Source organism: Pocillopora damicornis, chromosome 2 (genome assembly GCF_964200805.1).
Source record: "Pocillopora damicornis chromosome 2, jaPocDami1.2, whole genome shotgun sequence".
NCBI lineage: Eukaryota > Metazoa > Cnidaria > Anthozoa > Scleractinia > Pocilloporidae > Pocillopora > Pocillopora damicornis.
In genome coordinates, this window is record NC_142671.1 from 33201174 (window position 1) to 33221668 (window position 20495).

The window sequence follows — 20495 nt, forward strand, 5'->3', positions numbered from 1 at the left end:
TTACTTGTTGACTTCAAATTTCCTCTCGACTGTCTGAATTTTGAACTCTAGATCTCCATCTTTCGGTAAACTGCGACTCTCTGAACCTTTTTTGAAGCTGATGGGATTAATAATATATTTAAAATCCCTCGAGACCTTAGTCACTGGTCATAATTTATCGCCTGAGTTGGCGAAAGGGAGGAGTCAGAGGATTTGGGTTGTGTTGCGATAAAATTTAACAGATCCTCTGTATGAGTCGTTACAAAAAATGTGGTCTTGTGTGTGGGGAAAAACTCTAAGAAACGTGAATTAAAATGGGATTTTGAACGATTGAAATCGGATTTCCGGTGAATTGCAAAACTGTGATTAGAAGATAAAGGTATACTTATCCTTCTAAACAATATTTTTTGTAAAATATTTTGAAATTTATATTATCATCATGGACTGGGAGATAATATGGTCGCGGTTAATTAATATCTGGGAGGCACGGGTTCGAATCCCGTCCGCGCCTTTATTATTTTTAAGGCTTGGTGAAAGAGTTCTAACATAGAGAATACGTCACAGCCTGGATCGGATTAGCTACACAAAGGAGGAGCCTACAGTACTGCTATAAGCGTGCGGACCAATTAATATCAGAGATCAACAACGAGAGACTGATGTCAAAACTACAAAATATGAGCGGCAGAGATAAAACAACGAAGGGCATGGTCTCATAAGGAGCGCTGTGCGAGAATCGGACACTTTTCCGGCACATGTCAAATAGGAGCACCCTCTTGAGCCATACCCTCTAAGGCACCAAACCCCAGGCACACCATCTTGATGCCAGTTCAGGGGAAGAGCATGAAATTGATCTCTTTACAGTTGATATCAAACCAGAAGTACATGCTCAAACTGTCTACAACACTTCGCAAAATCCAAGAGGCGCGGCCCTGGGGCGTAAATTGTCCAGCCCCTTGGAACTGGGTGTGACCAAGGACATAAACAAAGCAATCATGGTGCAGTTACATACTGCCTCCACATGCAACACACTGCCAGATAAAATTGCTCAATCGTTGATCCCTATAGGGCAGACGAAATAAACTATCTCACCCACAACAAGGCAACCTTATTCACCTATGAAAACTCTTAGCTCAAACCTATGGGTAAAAGGTGAGCCACCTCTCCTTTCTAGCTCAGAATGTGCAAAGCTGGCACTGGTTAAGATCCCTGCAGATGGATTCCATTGACGTGGAACATCACATAGTACCGGAACACTCTCAAATCCCCATCCTGACGCCTCAGAACAGCTGCCAACAGCCGAGATCTCGCACGCCCGAGACATCCCTTTGCCACCGGAACCGATACTTGCACCACACATATTTGATTCTTTCGCATCCAAACATATCGTTTCCATCCCGCCTTGCTACGATCACGCTGGAGTGGGTTCTTAAGAGAGGATTTCAGCATCCATCAGACAAATTTGAAATATTGTGGCAAGTCGCCCAAAATTCGTTAACTATATATGCCCGTGCTCGTCAAAAATCTTACGAATAATTGTGAATCCAATTATCTCAGTACACATGTTTAATGTGCATACTGAGCTAGTAAAATAATTTGTGTAATCTAAACGTTTTTCAAACTCACACTTGCAGGTGCGTGTAATGACACGCAGTTTGCGTGTTGCGCGCGTGCAGCCTTTTAACTGCATATATTTTAAACTGAATATTTATTCATGGAGCTGGTAAAGCACGCAAAAAGTGTCAATTCCTACTAGAATATAGAATTATCAAAAAAGTATAGACTAGAGTTAGAAGGGGGAACGACTAACTCTGTGTATTAACCAAGCTGTTTTTTAAAGGTTAAAGTTATTTTACACCCTAATTCATTGGATTTTGCGCTAAAAGCTCAAAAATCGGTCTCCCCAGAGAAAACGCACATCACTTCACTTACGACTAAAATGAATGCATAAGTGTCACGCAAACCAAAAAAAGGGCAATTTTAGAGACAAGATAGGATAAGATGGAAAGTTCTCACTCAAGATGGCTACACTAATCAGTTTTTCATTATCAAAAGTTTTAAAGGATATATATAGTTGCCATACATCATTGATCTCCCACCATTCAGCTTCACTAGTTTTCCAAAATAACCAAGCGATGTTGACGGGTAAACGAAAACTGACAACGCAGATCACAGATCCACAGGGCAATTTTATTAACATGGCCTTTTCTTTCCTTAGCGTTTTTACAATGTTCACGCAACGCTATGGTTCATTCAACAACTTTTGAAATAAAATCTTACTCAAGGTGCTGGCTTGGCAAAACCGATCTGCACTGAAGTAAAAAGTCTGTTCAAAAAAATATACAGACGAAGGCAATCTCGAACGCGCTGGGCTTCTAGGCAGTATGAAACGATGCCTTTGAATGATATAGGGTAGTGATAAATTTGACGCGATCGTCAAATCGATAAACCGAAAAAAAAGCACTGACTATATGGTTACTTGACTAAACCTCGGCTGCAAGACGGCTGAAGACACCTCACAACCAAACTCTACTTCAACTCAACTCTGTTTTCAAACGCTTTTGCACTATGGTCTGAGGAAATAATTATAGAGGGGTTAATTTCATGTCATGAAACATTCAGACGAAGAGACGAAGAGGGGCGCGATCGCGAGAGGTTAAAAAGACCAATACCCGCAATATGATTTTGACAAATTTACCCTCTTGAAACAGACTAGTAGCGTATGTAGAATGGACAAAATTATGTGAAATTGGCCAAATGAACAAAAGGAAGGTTTTTCAATTTTTTTTTTCTTTTGCTTTCTTTTTTTTTTTTTATGCAATACCTTCCACCTAGCTGACTCGGAAGAGTAACTCAACGGCAACTTTTCAATTCTCGAACTACTCGGCATATCGATTGTCACAAAAATATAAGGAATGCAGGAAACTGCCGACATACTTTGAGAGAGTGATCTCTTGTGACTGGCATTGTGTTATTTCATATTTCTGTTTACCAACTTCGTTCACCTCAAAAGGGAAATAGTAAAACAGATTTTACTTCTATCGAATTCAGCATCTAACAACTTCGTTTCCTTGCCTGGCGAAAAAGGCATATTTCACGCATACTGCACATGCTAGTACGAAACGCGGTCTCGCTTAATGGGTCGAGGAATACCATTTGTTTCACGTGATCCGCCCTTGAAGGGAGTCCAATTGCTTCATGGCATTACAAACGAGGCATATGTTTCGTAAGCTGCATCCAATGTTTCTGCGGTAAGCGCCGTTTTGTTTAAATGTTTGGAAAAACGCAATATAAATCAAGTCATCCGCGCTTGAAATTGACTGCTTTGCTTCAGGGCTTTAAGAAAGAGGCATATTTCCCGTATACTGGACTTTATATTTCTGTGTAAAGCGTATTTTTGCTTTAAGGGTTGAAGAACGAGATTTGAAGTCATCTGCGCTTGAAGAACGAGGTATCAAGTCCTTCGCGTTTGTTATGGGCTGTTCCGCTCCATGGCTTTAAAATCGATGCATATTTAGCCATATACCACGCTTGCTGCATTTGTCTACGTAAAGCGCCGTAAGTCGCTGCAAGTCATTCGCGCTTGATATGAGCTGCTTTGTTCATGGCCTAAAAAACGAGGCATTTCCCACGTACACTACATTTGACATTGTTTAAGTAGAAAAGCGAGATGTATTTTTCGTTGTCCGCGCTTGAAATGAGCTTTTTAGCTTCATGGCCTAAAGAACGGGCAATATTCCATGCATACTGCATTTGTTGGCGTAAAGCGCTGTTTTGCCTAAAGGCTTGACAAACAAGTTTTACTTTCAAGTCATTCGGGCTTAAAACGAGCTGTTTCGCTTCATGGCATTAAGAACGAGGCATATCTGGTTTATACCGCATTTGTCTGCCGAAACGCGTCGGGTCTTGAATAAAGCGTTGAAAACGGAAGCACATTCTCCATTGTGCAAATTATATATATATATATATATATATATATATATATATATATATATATATATATATATATAACTAACTGCAGACAGTACTGGTTCGGCCTTCTGGGCCTCATCAGTGCAGTGCTGATGCTAGGATGGAGGTAAGACCATATAGCCACCCCAAGTGATCTCACATATGTGGAATCATCTAGGCCATGCCAGAGTGCTCAAACTAGAAAAACTAGTGAGCATGCATAATGCTAGCAGCAATGACTCATCCTAGTAGAGTGCTCAATTTGGACATGAAAGCAAAGCTTTGTATGCCAAAGAGCTATATCTAACTTATATATATATATATATATAAATTTTTAGAGGAAAAAAGGACGCAACTACATTTTCCCGACAACCCTGTTTCGTGAATCGCTTCACTCTTCAGGGGTTTAATGAAAGAATATTCATGTGACTATCGTGTATATACTAGGTCGAAGGTTCTACGATTGATGCCACTCTCTCTTACTCGCATATTGTAGCTGTCAAACGGCCCCTGACTTTAAATACCCGTACGCTCAGTTTTAGAAAAAAGGATAATTTTACCAACTCTATATGGAGCAAGGACTCAAAGAAAGAGCTCAATACCAGAGTCAAGGAGATTAAACTGTATTAAGGTGATTTTCAGATCATATCAAACACAATTTAAAATATAACCTTATTAATCTGTTACTTACAGGTAAAACAACTCGGAATTGTTATTAAAGACTCCGGGTGGTAGCTCCTTGATTTGGTTTCCATTCAAATACCTAAGAAATGAACATAACTTAATTTAGGATCTCTCTCATTCATTGGTAATTATGATTCCTAGAGTAAGTAAAAGTTAAGCAATATTTTTTCTTTGTAGCCGTTTTCATTTTTGAGAAAAAGTCCATGAGATGAAGGATAAATCGTATTTTTCTCACTATCTTTTTTTGTATCTTCGTTGAATGAAGAACTGAAAATGGGTAAAAACATCGTAAATAGTGCTATAGAGTCCCTTACCGAACAAAAATAAGCACATTAATCAGCTCATAAAATTTTAACAGACCTAAATGGTTTGGAAAGTACATCTGTGGAAATAGAAATTAACTCTTAACTTCTTTCCAGACTCCTCTCCTTCTGAGGAAGACCCTGGGAGTTACAGCGAAAGCTCTCGAGACCTTAGAAACCGGTCATCATTTACCCTCTGGGTGGGCGGGGGGCAGGGGTCAGAGAATTTTGTTTGTGTCATTATAAAATTCAACTGATCCCCCATAAGGCTATGCAATATTATTCTGATCCCTCCTAAGCCAATTTTGTGACAGTCAATTTTGGTGGTCCTCCTTTAAACCTAATGGATGATGACTGATCCCACCCGGCTCCTTTGTTCCTCGAAGCTCTCAGTTTCCCTCGAGCGTCGTGCTCTGTCTGTGGACAATTATTTGGGCATATTTCGGATACTGGTGTGCCGAAGTATGATTTGGTTGTTAACGAGAGGGTCATCTCTGTTTTCTATTGAAGACTCCAGGTGGTGGCTGCTTCATCTAATTCTTTTCTACACTCCTGAGAAAAGGTTGTTACTTAACTCTCAGATGAAAAAAGGAAAATACTTAGCTGACGGCCGTTGAACTTGTTATCTGTGGCAAAGGTTGACTGGCTGAATTAGTTGAACATATATCTGAACGTGGTTTTCTTGTAATTGGCCTGTGTAACATGGGAATATTTAAGGGTTGTAACTTACAGCATTCGCAGCTTGACCAACTGAGAAAATGAGTCATCTCGTAACTTCCTGATCTTGTTCTTGCGTAGCCATCTAAAGGAGTTGAAACTTTGTTTAGCCACCACACAAGAGAGTATCACTGCTGTGTTGGTAAAGAGAGGAAAGAGGCGGGAGGGGTGGGCGACGCTATACAGCTAAAGCGAGAAAATCTGCGAGGAGGATCACCTTCCGTATTCTCCCTGCCTCATTTTATCACAATGGCCGAACAGGATATCTGGCGTATGTAAATAGGACGAATACAAAAACAAACAAACAATCAAAACTGCATAGAGATAGCAAATGAAATTGTTGCATCTAGACCACCAACATCCTGTGATAGCCTTGTTTTGGTTACCTCCATCTATTCAACATTACCAATCAACAAACCAACCCCCCCTGTTTTATTGCCATGGCTCATAACTGACTACACCCGCCAAGCGTCAGACATTAAGCAATACGTAACTCATTGCGCGTCATTATCAACATAAGCATATATATTGTCTACTCACAAGATGGCCAACTCGGTGTTGTTATCGAAGACTCCAGGTGGGAGCTCCTCTATTTGGTTGTCATCCAAATCCCTGAATGGGGGATTAATATCCTTGAGTAAAGTCGACCGTTTCAAGTTTGTGTATTCCTTTCCCCTCGCCCCCCATCCTCCCCCCCCCCCCCCACACCACTTGTCAATAAAAAGAAGAACTGATACTTACAATTTCTCCGTAGAAAAGGGCAAGTGACGTGGAACAGACTGTAAACGTTTTCTTTCACATTCAACGCGGGTAACGGCGCGCATAATTCCAACTGCCGTGGTACACCGGCAGGGATCTGGACACCCTAGAAAGAAAGGAAAAAGATATGCTTTTATCATCGTATCGTTTGATGAAAGTTAGTGAATACCTGTTTGTCCTGTTTGTCTATTTTGTCGGAAATGCTGCAAGAGTGCATTTGAGTCCTCTGAAAAAGCCTCAAAGTTCCTCATGAACACTCAATACTAAAGCGGGTAAGTTCCAAGAGAATCTGTGGTGCTGCGTCTGTCGCTCTGACGAAGGGCTAAAGCTCGAAACGTTAGCTTTTAAACTCTTCACGGTGGCCACTTTACGACATCAACTCAGTTGATAATACTAGATTACCCTGTAACAGTCAATAACAATCCAGTCTAAGGCAAGAGAATTTTATGCTGGATCAACAAAACTATTGTGTCAGCCTTTTAGGTGCGAAGACAGGTTAGGTTAATTTACTCCCAATGTATAGCAACTCTGCAATTTGCGATATATTTCCCTCCTAGCCTTATTAGGTTAAGAATCACATTTTTATAACTAAAACTCACTCTCGATGACAAGACGGATTCGTTTCTTCCGTGTGTTCACCTCACAACTGTAATCGTCATTGTTTTCTCCAGTGATGTTCAGCTTATACTGTACACTTGTACTGTTCTGTACCACAGTACCGTTCTTTCTCCAAACAATGACCGGTGCCGGTGCTCCTTGTGCTGGACACCAAAGAGATGAGGAATGATTGAGAAGAACGAACTGAGTCTCGGCCACTTTATCAAGGTTGGGTTTGACTGGAAGAAAATAAAAAAATAATTGTTCTTCGCAATTACAAAAGCAGTTGAGTACAAGAAGCACTAGCTATTGCCATTTTTCTTTTATCAGAGGTGTAAAACTCCCAAAATGCACATTGTGTCTTTCAGTGGGTTAAAAAAATTCAGTTAGTCAATACTTGCCTGTTGCATTAGCTGTTTTGTTACTGTACGAACCGCTGAAACGGTAATTGAATGTATCTGATTTTCTCAAGCACAAGCTCTGTCCACTGGATCGCACAACACCAGAAATGTTTCTCCCACAAAATACACCAAGAATACTGGAAGACTTGTTGTATCCATCGCGAACCTCAAGGTACATGTCATCAATGCATGGTGTTGGATTTGAAGTCTTCAAGGTGAAACTCAGTTCCACATAATGTCCTTTTGGAGCTTGCAAGAGATGAGTTGCGTGAAACGATGGGACAACTCTCTGAGGGCGTACTTCCACTATTAATGCAACTGCTTGTAAAATCAAAAGAAAATGGGAGTACACTTCACCAATTCAATTGAAACAGAGCATCTCGAATGGAAGCTTGTTTTCAAAGACGTTTATGGAAACGCTAAATTTGAAATGACTTTTCTATTAAAAGCTATATACGTTAGACACCGCAGAGACTGGTTATATGAAAACTATATGGAAGAGACATCACATAGTGCTGAGCAAAAGGGGAACAACAGATGAAACTGTATCAACATTATCACACATTCAAAAGGATAAAGGAAGCTTTCGACTTAACCCTTCCCGAGTATAAATAAATTTTAATCTAATATAGACCTCATTCGGCATGAAGTCTTTCTCAACTGAAACTCTTTCGACTGCTTAGCGTTCACCTCATTTCACTGGACGTGTGTGATTTAGACCGGTGAGAATTCAACAATAGAGAGCCTGCATTTTTTAAATTTCTCTCCGATTTTTGAGTAATGAAATACGCCTCCTTTACTTTTGGAATTGCCAATAGCTGATATGATTTGTAGTCTCTTTGACAGACGGCTCTGCTTAGGTCGATAACCAACCGCTCTTCGAGAAAGGAGGCAAAGCTCCTCTCTCAAATAGACCGCTGACCATGTAAACATTGCCTCCCTTTGTTCTCCACTTATCAGAAGCCAGTGCATGCTCAAATAACAAATCAATATGCAAGTTTCGAAATTTCCGAATTTTCTGTGGTTGAAGAAGAATTTCAAATAGCTTTGACCAAGTTTACGGTCAACAATCCGAGATTATTACATCTTATAGCGATTTTGAAATTGGCCAAGGGTGAATAGTGTTCGTAACTTGAGCGGATTACTCGCTGATGCTTTGAAACCTAACATGATCTGTAGATATTCAGAGATATCTAGACGGCATTGACGTCATTAACTTCCTTGTTTTGAATTTTAAGCACTCAAATTAAATATGCCGATTTCAGCATCGTGCATCGCGCAACTAACGAAAACAACAATTGGTAGGAAGAAGATATCGCAGGTCGATTGAAATAAACCACAATAAATTCTCATCGCTATTAAGAAATTTCTTTCCCTTAAATACATATTTCATCTTTCTTTTCGGTGTCCGGTTTGCGATCAAAATTTGTTGGCTGAAATTTTCCAATTAAGCGTCTTTTGGACAGGTTTTTGCCATAGGAAATGTAAATGACATAATTACGCGAGCGTGCATTCGGTGCCCAACGACGAAAAGTGAAAAGATTCTGAACACCGTTGATGAGGTTGGTTTTTTCTGTTTTCTTTTTTTTTAAATATATATATATATATATATATTTAGAGATGATTGTGACGTAGTACATGGTATTTGAAAATTGAACGAAGAAAAGCAATAACGTATTTTGTTTTGTCGACCATATGCACTGGATAAATTACGTCACGAACATGGTCTGCAGCGAACGTAAACCAGCGATCAGACTCGAATGAGAGGCGAAAATCAACTTCGGCGCTGTGTTGTCTCATAATTTCTCAGGGAGCAGTAACTCTATTTTCGTAATGTCTCCTAGTAAGATTTCTCCACAACATGTCTCTCCCGTGCGCGTGTCGCTTGCTTTCTCCCGAGTTGACCTTTTTCGGGCCAGAATATTTGAGAAAAACGTGAGGTATTCTCATAAGAACGCATACTTTAAGTCTAAACGTAGCAATTTTCAATCCTTTGAAATAGGTTTAAATAAAACATTTCAGTCGCTTTAATTGACACTCTATGAAATAAAGACAACAGTGCTTACAGAAAGCAATAATGAAACCCCAGAGAGTCCTTCTGGACACCATCTTGTTTTCAGCAATTGGCTGAGGAGAAGTTTGAAGATTGAGTTGAGTTTAAATAATATAATCAAATAAAGTAAAATGATCGGGAATGTATTTAATTTATCTGGTAAAATCCCCTTGTATGTTCTTAGAATCTCACTGGAACTTCTCTGAGCCACATACTACACATTTGACAATAAGAACAATTTGAATGATTATAATATTATGAAATTATCCTTTTGCCAGAAAAGAAGGGTTGTAAATAAATTATTTTTATGTTTACTTCTCCCCTACCTTTGCAATTACATTTTCCCCAATGACGTAATTCTTAAGGAGGTTTTTTCTTCAGTTTTTCTTTCTTTTATTTCCGCTTCTCTGTATGAGCCAGAAAGAACGTGTCGCGGTAAACAGTTCACCGGATATAAAAACGCGAAAATGTTGTTATTGTTATAATCGCAGCGGAGAATGTCTAAATAAATATTAACAAGTAGTATGGAAAATATCAGGAATCAATGGAAAAATTTCTATTTTTCCCTTTTTAAGGTTGCGCAGCATTTGATGTCAGACCTGAGTTACCATGAATTTTTCATCGGCTCTTTAAGAAGACTTATGTAGTTATTCATAATTGCAATGTTTACATATTGAGGTTGCAAAATACAAGTTTTTTTTTTCATAAAGTCAAAAGATCCGCCCTTAACTGGGTTCTTTTGCTGTCAAATTTCACTGACGTCTGATCACATCTTTTCGTGTATCGACCTTTTAAGTATCAAAAAGAAGTAAATACCTGAAATATATTTCCGCTGCTCCCTCACTTCGATTCAGATCGAATGCCCTATAACAGCGATGAAGTCATATAAAGAAAGCCGGCTGCATACAGCTTTTTCAGATCATTATCTTAAAATGAAATTCTTATGAAAGCCACGGTTTTCTATTAACCTCAAGTCGTTATGGACAACGTCCTCAAACATCCGTCCCATAACGTCTGCAATTATGTCTTCAGCCAGTTTTGCATTTCTATGAACATTTCAAGGCAAAAGGTCAACTGGAGCGTACACAGAAAAGACACAAAAGCCAGTGCTTCAAAATAGTTCAAATAAATCCGGCCCTCGGCGAAATAAATGCAAATGCTTCGGAACGCACTTTTCAGTATATTTCAATCTTGTGTTCCCTCTAAACAACATATCTTCGCCTCTTGGAAGATTTATGGAAGGGCTGAACATCACAAAAGAGAAATATTATACAAAGATGCATGTTTTGTCATCACCGTCAGAAAGTTTACGATGGGGAAAAGTGATTGAATGTTAAATTTATTTCGCCTACCTAGACTAACAGATACATGGGAAGTGCTAGAATGAGAACAGACGCCCTTGAATTATCATACGACCGTTCTTCAAAATATCAATCAGTAGGTGTAATGTCACCATTGTTTGGATGTTTTCTTATCCTCCGATCGAACAATTGTTACAAACGAACAAAGTATTCCACCCGCCAATCAGAAAATTTAGACGGAAAGCCAATAACATTTCTCAGAGGCAAGAAGAGTTTGGGTCCTAAAACTATGACAAAACTGTCCGTAGACACGTCCAATCCAACGATTTGTCCAGATATCACAGGCCTCCTTAGTCGTGCTTAACTTCAAGAGACAACTCAGCTGCAAGAAATTGGCAACAAATCTAGCTGGATTAACATAATTCTACCGAATAAAGGCAAGAGTTTTGTGGGAAAAGTATCACTGAATTTATATTAACTTATAAGGGAATTGATCGCTCCTATATAAGAAATTGAGGTTAATCAATTACTAGCACCTTCCCTTCCTATGATGTAACATCAAACAGTATGGCAGCCTCCATTTGTAAGGAGTTACAAAAGAAATTAATTGCAAGTTTATTTTATATATCAAGGTGAAGTTCTATGAAGCCAAAATATTTTCATCATAGTCAAAAGCCTGTGCAAATAGGATTCTCCTAAAAGTAAATAGTCAATCTTTTGATGCGATCGTTCTTTCAAAAATGTTTCTTAGCCTTTCTGTTTATGCCGCTAGTATTTGTGACCTTACCAAACTTTGCAAAGTTTGTAAAGAAGATTTTTCAATAGAAGCTACATATCAGTTGATTATGTTATTCACGAACTTTAAGGAAAGAGAGACCACTGTCTTTTTATAATGAATTAAAACACGAGGATTTCTTACTTCATAATTTTCATCCTAGTTCTGAAGAATCACTGATATGTGCGTTTTATTTAAAAAGCAGTAATAATAATAACAATAATAAAGACACTAAAAAAGATATGTCCACCTTCCAAGCAGATCCTGTTTAAGACCAAAGCTGTTTTAATAAATTCACTTTTAAGTATAATTTAGTTATCATTGTGAAGTCTTTGATTTCTCATATTTTTTTAATTTTAAATCCTTCTATTTGTTTGAAGTGGAACATCTTGATATCATTATGAACTGTTAATATTATTATCATTGTTATTATTACTCTATATTTTCATTAATATTGTCACTGGTAGTTTGCTGAAGGCTTACACAAGCAACTTCTAAGATAGAAATCATGCTGGTCGAAGTTTAATGTCGATGTGCTTTAATCAATAATCCTGTCCCCGAAATGGTTGCCATCGCCAGCAGCGATTGTCTCATACACTGCCTTACTATTTTTGGTCAAAAATTCCAACAGCAATAAAAATCTGCAGCGGTATTTTTAATTAAATGGGTGTAACCTTTATCACGATAGCGAGTTTCGTCAACCCAGTTTGTGTGATGACGTCTGTTTACTGGAACATATTCACCGTTGCTCGTTCGCACGCGCGAAGAATTAACTCTCAGTCGACGCAATGTGATCCCGTAGGATCGGGACACTCCAAACGAAGGTTGAAGTGGGAACTTAAAGGAGCAAAGACTTTGACCATCATAGTCAGTCCCCGCTGTTTGTTTTTTATCTTGTGTACACGTACATGTCTTTACAGGTAACAGAGACATTTACAGTTATTAATCATGTTATTCTCTTTCTTCGATAATGTAATTCGCTCTTCAACCCTCTTATTTACAGTGGTATCAACAGACAATTTCGAGCCGGCATTAAATGTTTTCTGTTGCGTAGGAACGAGAGCAAAGAAGAACTCCAAACAACGGCTGCCACCAGAACGTAAAAGAGACATGACAAGATGGCTTACGTATCTTAAGCATTTCGTAAGGATTTTATCAAATCGATATCAAGATTTTAATCAATACCAATCTTCGATCTGTTTTCGTCAGAATCCTACTCTGGCCATGTTGGAGATTGTTTCTTGGAAAGTGGGAGGTAGCTTCCTTACTTAGAAGCAATTTTCTTAGTCGAGAAAGAAATATATATTCCAAACAGCAATTTTGCGAGTGGCTCGACGTGTTTAACTGAACGAAAAAAGCAGACCTCAGGAAAAGCCGCGTAGAAATGTGCAGAGGTTTATCAGGCGCGTACAGGAAAACTACTCTTCTCGTTGCCATTTTTCATTAACTGTCTCGAAACATAGACGAGCCCTTGAGATCTCTTCCTGTTTTCTTCAATATTCACCAGTATATTTTTATGCTTTTCCCGTTGACGCGCAACTAGTGCTTAATTCTTTTAAAACAGAGATGTACCAGCTTCTTCTCTTGATTTACAAATATGCTCATATTGTTACGGTTTGATGTTTTAATATGCTCTGAATCAAGGCTCGTATTTCAATGTAATCCTGGAGGATCTATCTAAAATAAAGAAATATATTTACACATCCCTTATGAATCGTTGAGTATTGATTTCTCTGTTTAATGCAAACGTCTCTTTTTTTTCTGTCAGTTACTATTGACAGTATCTGAATGCAATATTTATTTTTTTCACCATTTTAGAGGCATATTTCGTGAAATTAAGCACAAAACAGTATCACTACGAAACTCTGTTTCATTTTGTTCTATTGTTTCAGTCAGTCTTCTAATAACAGTATATAAATGTTATTTTTTTACCATTTTAAAGGTATCATGCGTCGTGAAATTTCAAACGAACCGTGTCAATACGAAACTCTTTTTTTTTTTAATTTTTTGTTTCTGTCAGTTTTCTTATGACAGTATGCGAATGTAATATGCTTTTAAAAGGCATCATTTTACGTGAACTTTCAAACGAACCGTGTCACTAAGAAACTCATTTCTTTATTAATTTTTTTCTGTCAGTTTTCTGAAGACAGTATGTGAATGCAATATTTATGTTATCGCTGTTCCGAAGCAAAATATTTTTAAAAAATTCGATCCAAGCGCAAAGTGAAATTAGTAGAAAGTCTAATAGGTCACTGTTCCCTTTATCTGCAAACCAAATTTTTTTTTTATTGTGGCACGATAAGTTACCTAATAAGACAGACCCCCAAATGTTATTCGTTCATGTATACTTTTGAACCAAACCTGATTTCACTTTCTTTCTGGAAATGATTAATATCATTCCACATTCTAATTTCTTAAAAGACAAACCGAACTTTTAAGGTAATCTTAAATTATCATTTCAGATAATGAGAAAAACCACGGTAACACGCGTGATTCTATTCACAACAGAATAGTGAAAAGTATTTTTAAAAAATCAGAACGGTAAAAGTAAGTAATTAATGAAAACATAAAAATTGAATAACTGAAATGCAGAAGAAAGATTTTGACAATTTATAGATGATCTTCCCATATGTAAATCATTGTGAGCCATTTATACAGGAACACAGACACGCAATGAAGGGGATTTGGAGCATTTGAAGAATAGTTGAGGAATAACAGATACCCAGACCATCCTCCATCCCTCCCCGCAATCTTTCTCAAAATAGCTTTTATTAAACATGAAGCTTGACTAAGTGTTTAATTTGAAGTGTGCTCTTTTGTGATCCACCAAATTAAAGGAAAAAATTATATATATATATGCTCACTAGTTTTTCTAGTTTGAGCACTCTGGCATGGCTTAGATGATCCCACATGCGTGAGATCACTTGGGGTGGCTATATGGCCTTACCTCCATCCTAGCATCAGCACTGCACTGATGAGGCCCAGAAGGCCGAAACAGTACTGTCTGCAGTTATATATATATATATCGTTTACTTCCCATTTGAATTTTGTGACATTGGCATCAAATGTACTTCAGCTACACAAAAAGCTGCTGACTTTTTATGGGGGATCTGAACCTACCTATGACACACTTGCAGAAGTGAGTATCTGCCCTGTGGTCAGCTACACATATTTCATCGTCTTTGCAGGGTGTATAAAACGTATACAACAGGACAACTTCGAATAAAGACTGTATTACAGAATAACAATATACAAGACAGCTTGCACGCATTCCTTTTCATTTTCCTTTTTAGAGTTTTCATCAAGAGTTCAAAGTTGAATTCGTGGGGGGTAAGAAACATACAAAAATCCACGTGACACTCTCGGTCCAGTTTTCAACACACTCCCCCGCGTTGATTGATATCATCAATCAAAGTTCAGAGTTCAAAGTTCAATTAATCTTACGAATACAAATCATAACATGACAGAGTCAACTAAATAAATCTATCTTAATCAGAATTCACGACAACAACTGGGACATCCTCGTCCCTCACTACTCTAACAGGAACATTTTCCGCTTGGGGCACAGGATTGGCAGCTTCAGTGTCCAACTTCACTTCCAAAGGATAGAGCCTCTGCAATGAGCGTCTCCATTCTGCAGTTGGTGAATTACCAGACTTAACTCTTACTACTGCACTTCGAACTCGACCATCTTGATCTGGAAGTAATCGTTCGATCTTTCCAAGGCGCCACAGCTGTCTCGGGATCTTATTGTCATGTAGACACACAATATCTCCCACTTGCACTTTACGGAGAGAGTTTGCTCTCTTAGAGTAGCGATGGTATTCTCTAAGTTGTGTGAGATATTCTGACCGCGATCGGTTCCAGAAGTGATCCAGAATTCGCTGTAAGAATTTTGCTCTTCTTGTTAGTGTTTCCTCGGTTTGGCCAACTTCATCCGACGAGCTCTTTGATGGTACTGACAAAATTCTGCGGCCCACAATCAGGTGTGAAGGTGTTAATGGTTCCTCCATTTCATCGAAGACATATGTCAAGGGTCGTGAGTTCAAGGCCGCTTCGACTTCCACAAGGACAGTAGATAGCTCATCATAGTTTAACCGAGCATTTCGTATACACTTCTTCAAACTCAACTTGACCGATTTTACCAGCCGTTCAAAAAACCCACCCCACCAAGGGGCTGCTTCAATGTTGAACTTCCCCTGTGTGCCATCACGCTGACACTGGGCCTGCACTCTTGAATCCTTAAAAGTTTTCCCATTGTCACTGACAATCAAGACGGGAATTCCTATTCTTCCTTTAAAGAGAGCAAGGGCTCTGATAAAACTCTCTGCACTTAGATTTGGAACAAGTTCCAGATGAGCAGCTCGGTTGCAGCGCACGTGAACAAAGCTATGTAGACCTTATTCATATCTCCCTTCTTTGCAAATACATCCTTGACATATATGAGCCCTGCCAAGTCCACTCCAACACGTGTAAATGCAAACTCATCACTCAACCGAAATTCAGGAAGAGGAGGGGGAGGAGGAACTGCATAGCTTCTCCCCTGTAACTTCTTACAAACAGAACAGTTTCCGATCGCAGTTTTCACAGTTTGCCTCCCTTTCGTCACCCAGAATCTTGATCTTAGTTCTGTGAGTGTATCCCTCAAACCATTGTGAAGAACCTTAAAGTGACAGTCATTGAAGCTTGGTGTGTTCCTTCCTGATCGAGCACTGGCGTCATAAACAATACGCAGTTTAGTAGTGTCCTTGTCGACACGGATCACTTCATGATGAGGAAGGTAATGTACCTTGCCCACACCATTATTAGTACCTTGCTCCACTGGTTCCACGATTCCCTGTTTTTCCTGATCTCGGATGACGTCATCATAGTGCTTTAACACCTCAGGCTTCAAATTCAGACGCTTCAGCAGTGAAACTAGCCTTGACTTGCACAATGCAAAATTATCTGGAAGCAGCTCATGGTCTTCCTTGAAGGGTAGCTGTACTTGATATCTTCCCTCCGTAAATTCAACTTTGCTAACAAATTTGTCATACAGAGACAAACTGTCATTTCGAATCCCAAGTGATTCATAGTCCCAGAATTTTCCAAGTTCAAAGGCAATTTCATCCCGATTGACAACACTCGCTTCCACTTTCAGAACATGTGTTGCAGTAAGATTCACTGTGTTACCATTGTCATTGTGAGACATAATCATGGTGGGGCCAGAGAGGACATATCCTAGTTTGGTGGCAAGAGCAACAGGTTCCCACGGTGCATCTCTCACTATGGTTCCTTCGACCAATGACCAATAATGATCAGCACCAATGAGAATACTGATAGGCAGATCTCCTCTACCACACCTTTCGGCTAAAGAGAGGCCGTGCAGATGTTCACAGCTAGACTGAGCGAGCTCTGTGGGTTGTTGGGTCAGGGGGCCACATATGACTGGTACCACATAGGCTTGTATGTGGACAATTGCATCACACATGGTTTTGATACCCACTTGAACAATTTCGCATGTTCGTATCCTGGCATCAGACTCACCAAAAGTTCTAATCAGAAGTGACTCTCTACCAATCACTGGTAACTTCAGTCTGTCTCAGTTAAGGTTCTTAGTTATGTAAGATCTCTGACTGTATGAGTCAAATACCAGGCGAACACTTAGGGAAGAAGTGTCATTATCTGGACGCACAACTTCAGCGGTTGCCGTCTGCAACAACACAGACCCTCTAGACTGATCCGCATACATACTGGTAGATACACTGGCCACATTATCTTGATCTTGCCCACCCAGGGTTGATTGAGAATCACCACAAATTGCTACATGGTGAGCTCCTTGACATTTAAGACATTTCATATGAGCTTGACAGTTACGTGCCAAATGCCCTTGCTTGAGACAAAGGAAACACTTGCCTTTCTTTTTAAGAACTTCCTTTCTAGATTCAGTACTTGTGACAACATTACACTTAGACCTCTGATGGTTTTGATTGCAAAATGAACACCAAACACGAGAAGACTGCTTATCCTTAGACTGTCAGTGTACAAAGCTGATGTAGAAAGTGGCAACTCCCCTCTCTGATTTGAGGATCTGAACTCTTTGTTGTTGACAAGACATTGTTCTCTCAGTTGCAGTTCCTTGTGAAATTCAACCAAAATATCTTTCAGATTCCATGTCTCCAATTCCAGATTGCGAGTGATAGCGATTCGAAATTCCTCCGGTAATTTCTGCATAACTATTAGTGTTAAGAAACAACCATACATCTCGGAAGAGATTTCCATACCTTCTAATCCACGAACATGAGATTCCACTGTGTCGTACAAGCTTCGGAGTTTCTTAACTTCGCCAATCGATTCCACCTTGAAGAGTTTGGTGAGCACTTCGATGTGGCTAGAGATCACCATCTGCCGATTTCCGAATCTTTGTTTCAGTAGATCAACCGCCTTTTCGTAGTTAGCACTCGTCAGGGCTAGACCAGCGACCGAACTTTGTGCAGTGCCAGTGAGAAGTGACTTCAGATAGTTGAATTTATCCACGGAAGACAGATTTGGGTTCTTGTGAACCGCAGACTCGAAAGATTCCCAGAAAGGATACCAATGCATGGGATTTCCGTGGAATTTCTTCAGCTCAAGCTTGGGTAACTTTGCATGAGTGAAAGCTTTCGAAACGTGACCTTGAGAAGTTCCCGCGCTTTCGGGAGAAACAGGTTGCACCACGGAAGGGGATTTCTGGCCCTTTCCCTTACTTTCTTGAGCTTCCAAAACAGATTCTAACTCTACAATACACTCCTAAATGGAGCTCATTAGCTCACAGCTCTCACAGACTTCGGTATCAATAACTTCAACGTCATCCACCAGATCCACAATTTCGCGGTCGAGCGATTGAAGCTCCGAATACTTCGTTTCAGGAGCGGTTCGAAGAAATTTCAGCCTTTTCACTTCGACGAGATTACCTTCAGCGATTAACCCTTTAGCATCTTCGATAGTTTTCTCGACAAACTTTCGAAGACTGTCGCGAAATTTCCTCAGATTCTTCAATTTCTTCTTCCCCGACTGCGACATGTCACCCACGTGCTTCCAGCTCGCATTCACAACAATTTCATTCAAGACGTTCTTCAGAGCGGTAGAATCCCTGTTTTCGATTCCCGGGTCTTGGCACCAAATGTATAAAACGTATACAACAGGACAACTTCGAATAAAGACTGTATTCCAGAATAACAATATACAAGACAGCTTTCACGCATTCCTTTTCATTTTCCTTTTCAGAGTTTTCATAAAGAGTTCAAAGTTGAATTCGTGGGGGGTAAGAAACATACAAAAATCCACGTGACACTCTCGGTCCAGTTTTCAACACAGGGATACTTATCCTCGCAGGTGCCCTTGTGATGAGAAAACAAAACATCCATTTTACAGTTTTTTTCCCATATTTGATGCTCCTTAATGTCCCCGATGGAAACTCTTTATTGTGATTAATCAGATAAGGTAAATAAAAAAACAACTCTTAAAGTTAGATCTAGACTTAACAATTTTCGAAAATTCAATGAAGAGTCAGATATCAGCATTTTACGTAGACATCACTTCTGTTTAGATTTACTTTTTCGAAACGAAATCCTTTCTGTAGTTGAGACATTTTAAGCACACTTTTGGTGTTAATGCTAATTCACAGTTTAAGTCTTTTTCTCAGCGAGAGAATTTAAACAAGCAGTGTATGTTTTATCCTCCCTTGCTTAAGACTAGACGTTGAGAGCGTCAGCGCGAGCAAAATTGTCCAAAAGAATGCTGAGATCACATCATTTTCCGGTTTTTCCTCAATCAGCATTTCCATATCCGCCATTAAATCCAAGAACAGCCTAGTCAAAACCAATTAACGAATTCTCTAACTTCTGCTTTACTTAAGATAATGTTTTCAACTTAAGCAGAACCGAACAATAAATCACGGCATTTTGGTTCCATCAAATTCTCTTCGTCTCAGCCCTAGAGTACGAATCCTTATTTCAAAAGAAAGTTGTATTCTGCCCAAATGGAGTTTATGCTTCTCTTTTTCTTGGACTCGCCTCACGACCTTGCAATGTGATGATAACAACCGTGAAAGTGTTCTTATGGTAACCCTCAATGAGCGCAATCAAAATATCACCATAACATTTCGTCCTAATTCATTGTGTACGTAAATTAATCTAATAACCTCTTAGGGAATTCTTATAAATAAACCGTAGGCCTGGTGTTGTCATTAGAATTCCCACGCAATCGTAATTCGGACGAATTAACGGTCTGGTGAGATTTACCTGATTAGAACTGGTCTCATGGCGACCTCAATAACTGACTCAAATTATTACTAATGTTTTGTCCTTACGGAGAAAGTAAATTTGATTTGCAGCCCTCCTAGGAAACCTTGCTAAATAATTCATGCCTCTATCCCATTAGATTCGCCAAGTACGTATATCAATGAATTTAATTTACGTCTTGTGATTTGGTATAGTTTTCCTTTTTGATACTGTTTTCACACTCATAGCAGTGAAATCTGTGTAAGATCAGTTGTAGCCTGGGAACAGGCTTGTTGGTACATACCTCATAGGAGAACAGCATATCACTTATTAGATACGGTTAGCAGCGCCAGTGGGCATAATAAAGCGAATCCTGTGTTCTCATTGGGTACACGAACGAGCCAGATGGCCCCATCTTGCCCTCTCGGGATTGCCCGCTTTGATTCCACGCAAGAAAAAATTTTATGTTTAGCAGACTTAAGTAGTTCGTAGTTTTTGGACAATGCCGCGTTGGAGTGTAAAAGCGGTAGATGGAAGTCAAACAGAGAAAGCATAAACAATTCTCAGGAATTTATTCGGTGCTCTAATTACAGTTGGCTTTTTTTCTTCACTCTTATATTCTTGATTCGTGTTAAAGCGAAATATTTTCGCTACAAAGTAAAATCCTCTGTTGACCAAGCTTTTCCGGTCAAGATGGCTGGATAGTAGCCTCGTTCTTTTATTCGTAAACGCAAACCAA

General features: G+C 39.3%; 1 protein-coding gene and 1 pseudogene across 2 annotated transcripts in view; both read right to left on the reverse strand.

The window, feature by feature from the left end:
* Positions 1-7565, reverse strand: part of LOC149050948 (uncharacterized) — a 36276-nt gene extending 28711 nt beyond the window's left edge. The window contains exons 1-6 of the mRNA XM_089193513.1: positions 7388-7565; positions 6989-7288; positions 6372-6495; positions 6171-6242; positions 5644-5715; positions 4619-4690 (exon numbers count right to left, since the gene is read on the reverse strand). Coding sequence (XP_089049639.1) covers positions 4619-4690; positions 5644-5715; positions 6171-6242; positions 6372-6495; positions 6989-7288; positions 7388-7565 — 818 coding nt within the window. The remainder of the gene's footprint in view (positions 1-4618; positions 4691-5643; positions 5716-6170; positions 6243-6371; positions 6496-6988; positions 7289-7387) is intronic.
* Positions 7566-15849: 8284 nt separating this feature from the next.
* On the reverse strand, positions 15850-18557 carry LOC149050949 (uncharacterized; annotated as a pseudogene). The gene has a single exon (XR_016182855.1). The product of XR_016182855.1 is annotated as an uncharacterized LOC149050949 (transcript).
* Positions 18558-20495: the final 1938 nt, after the last annotated feature.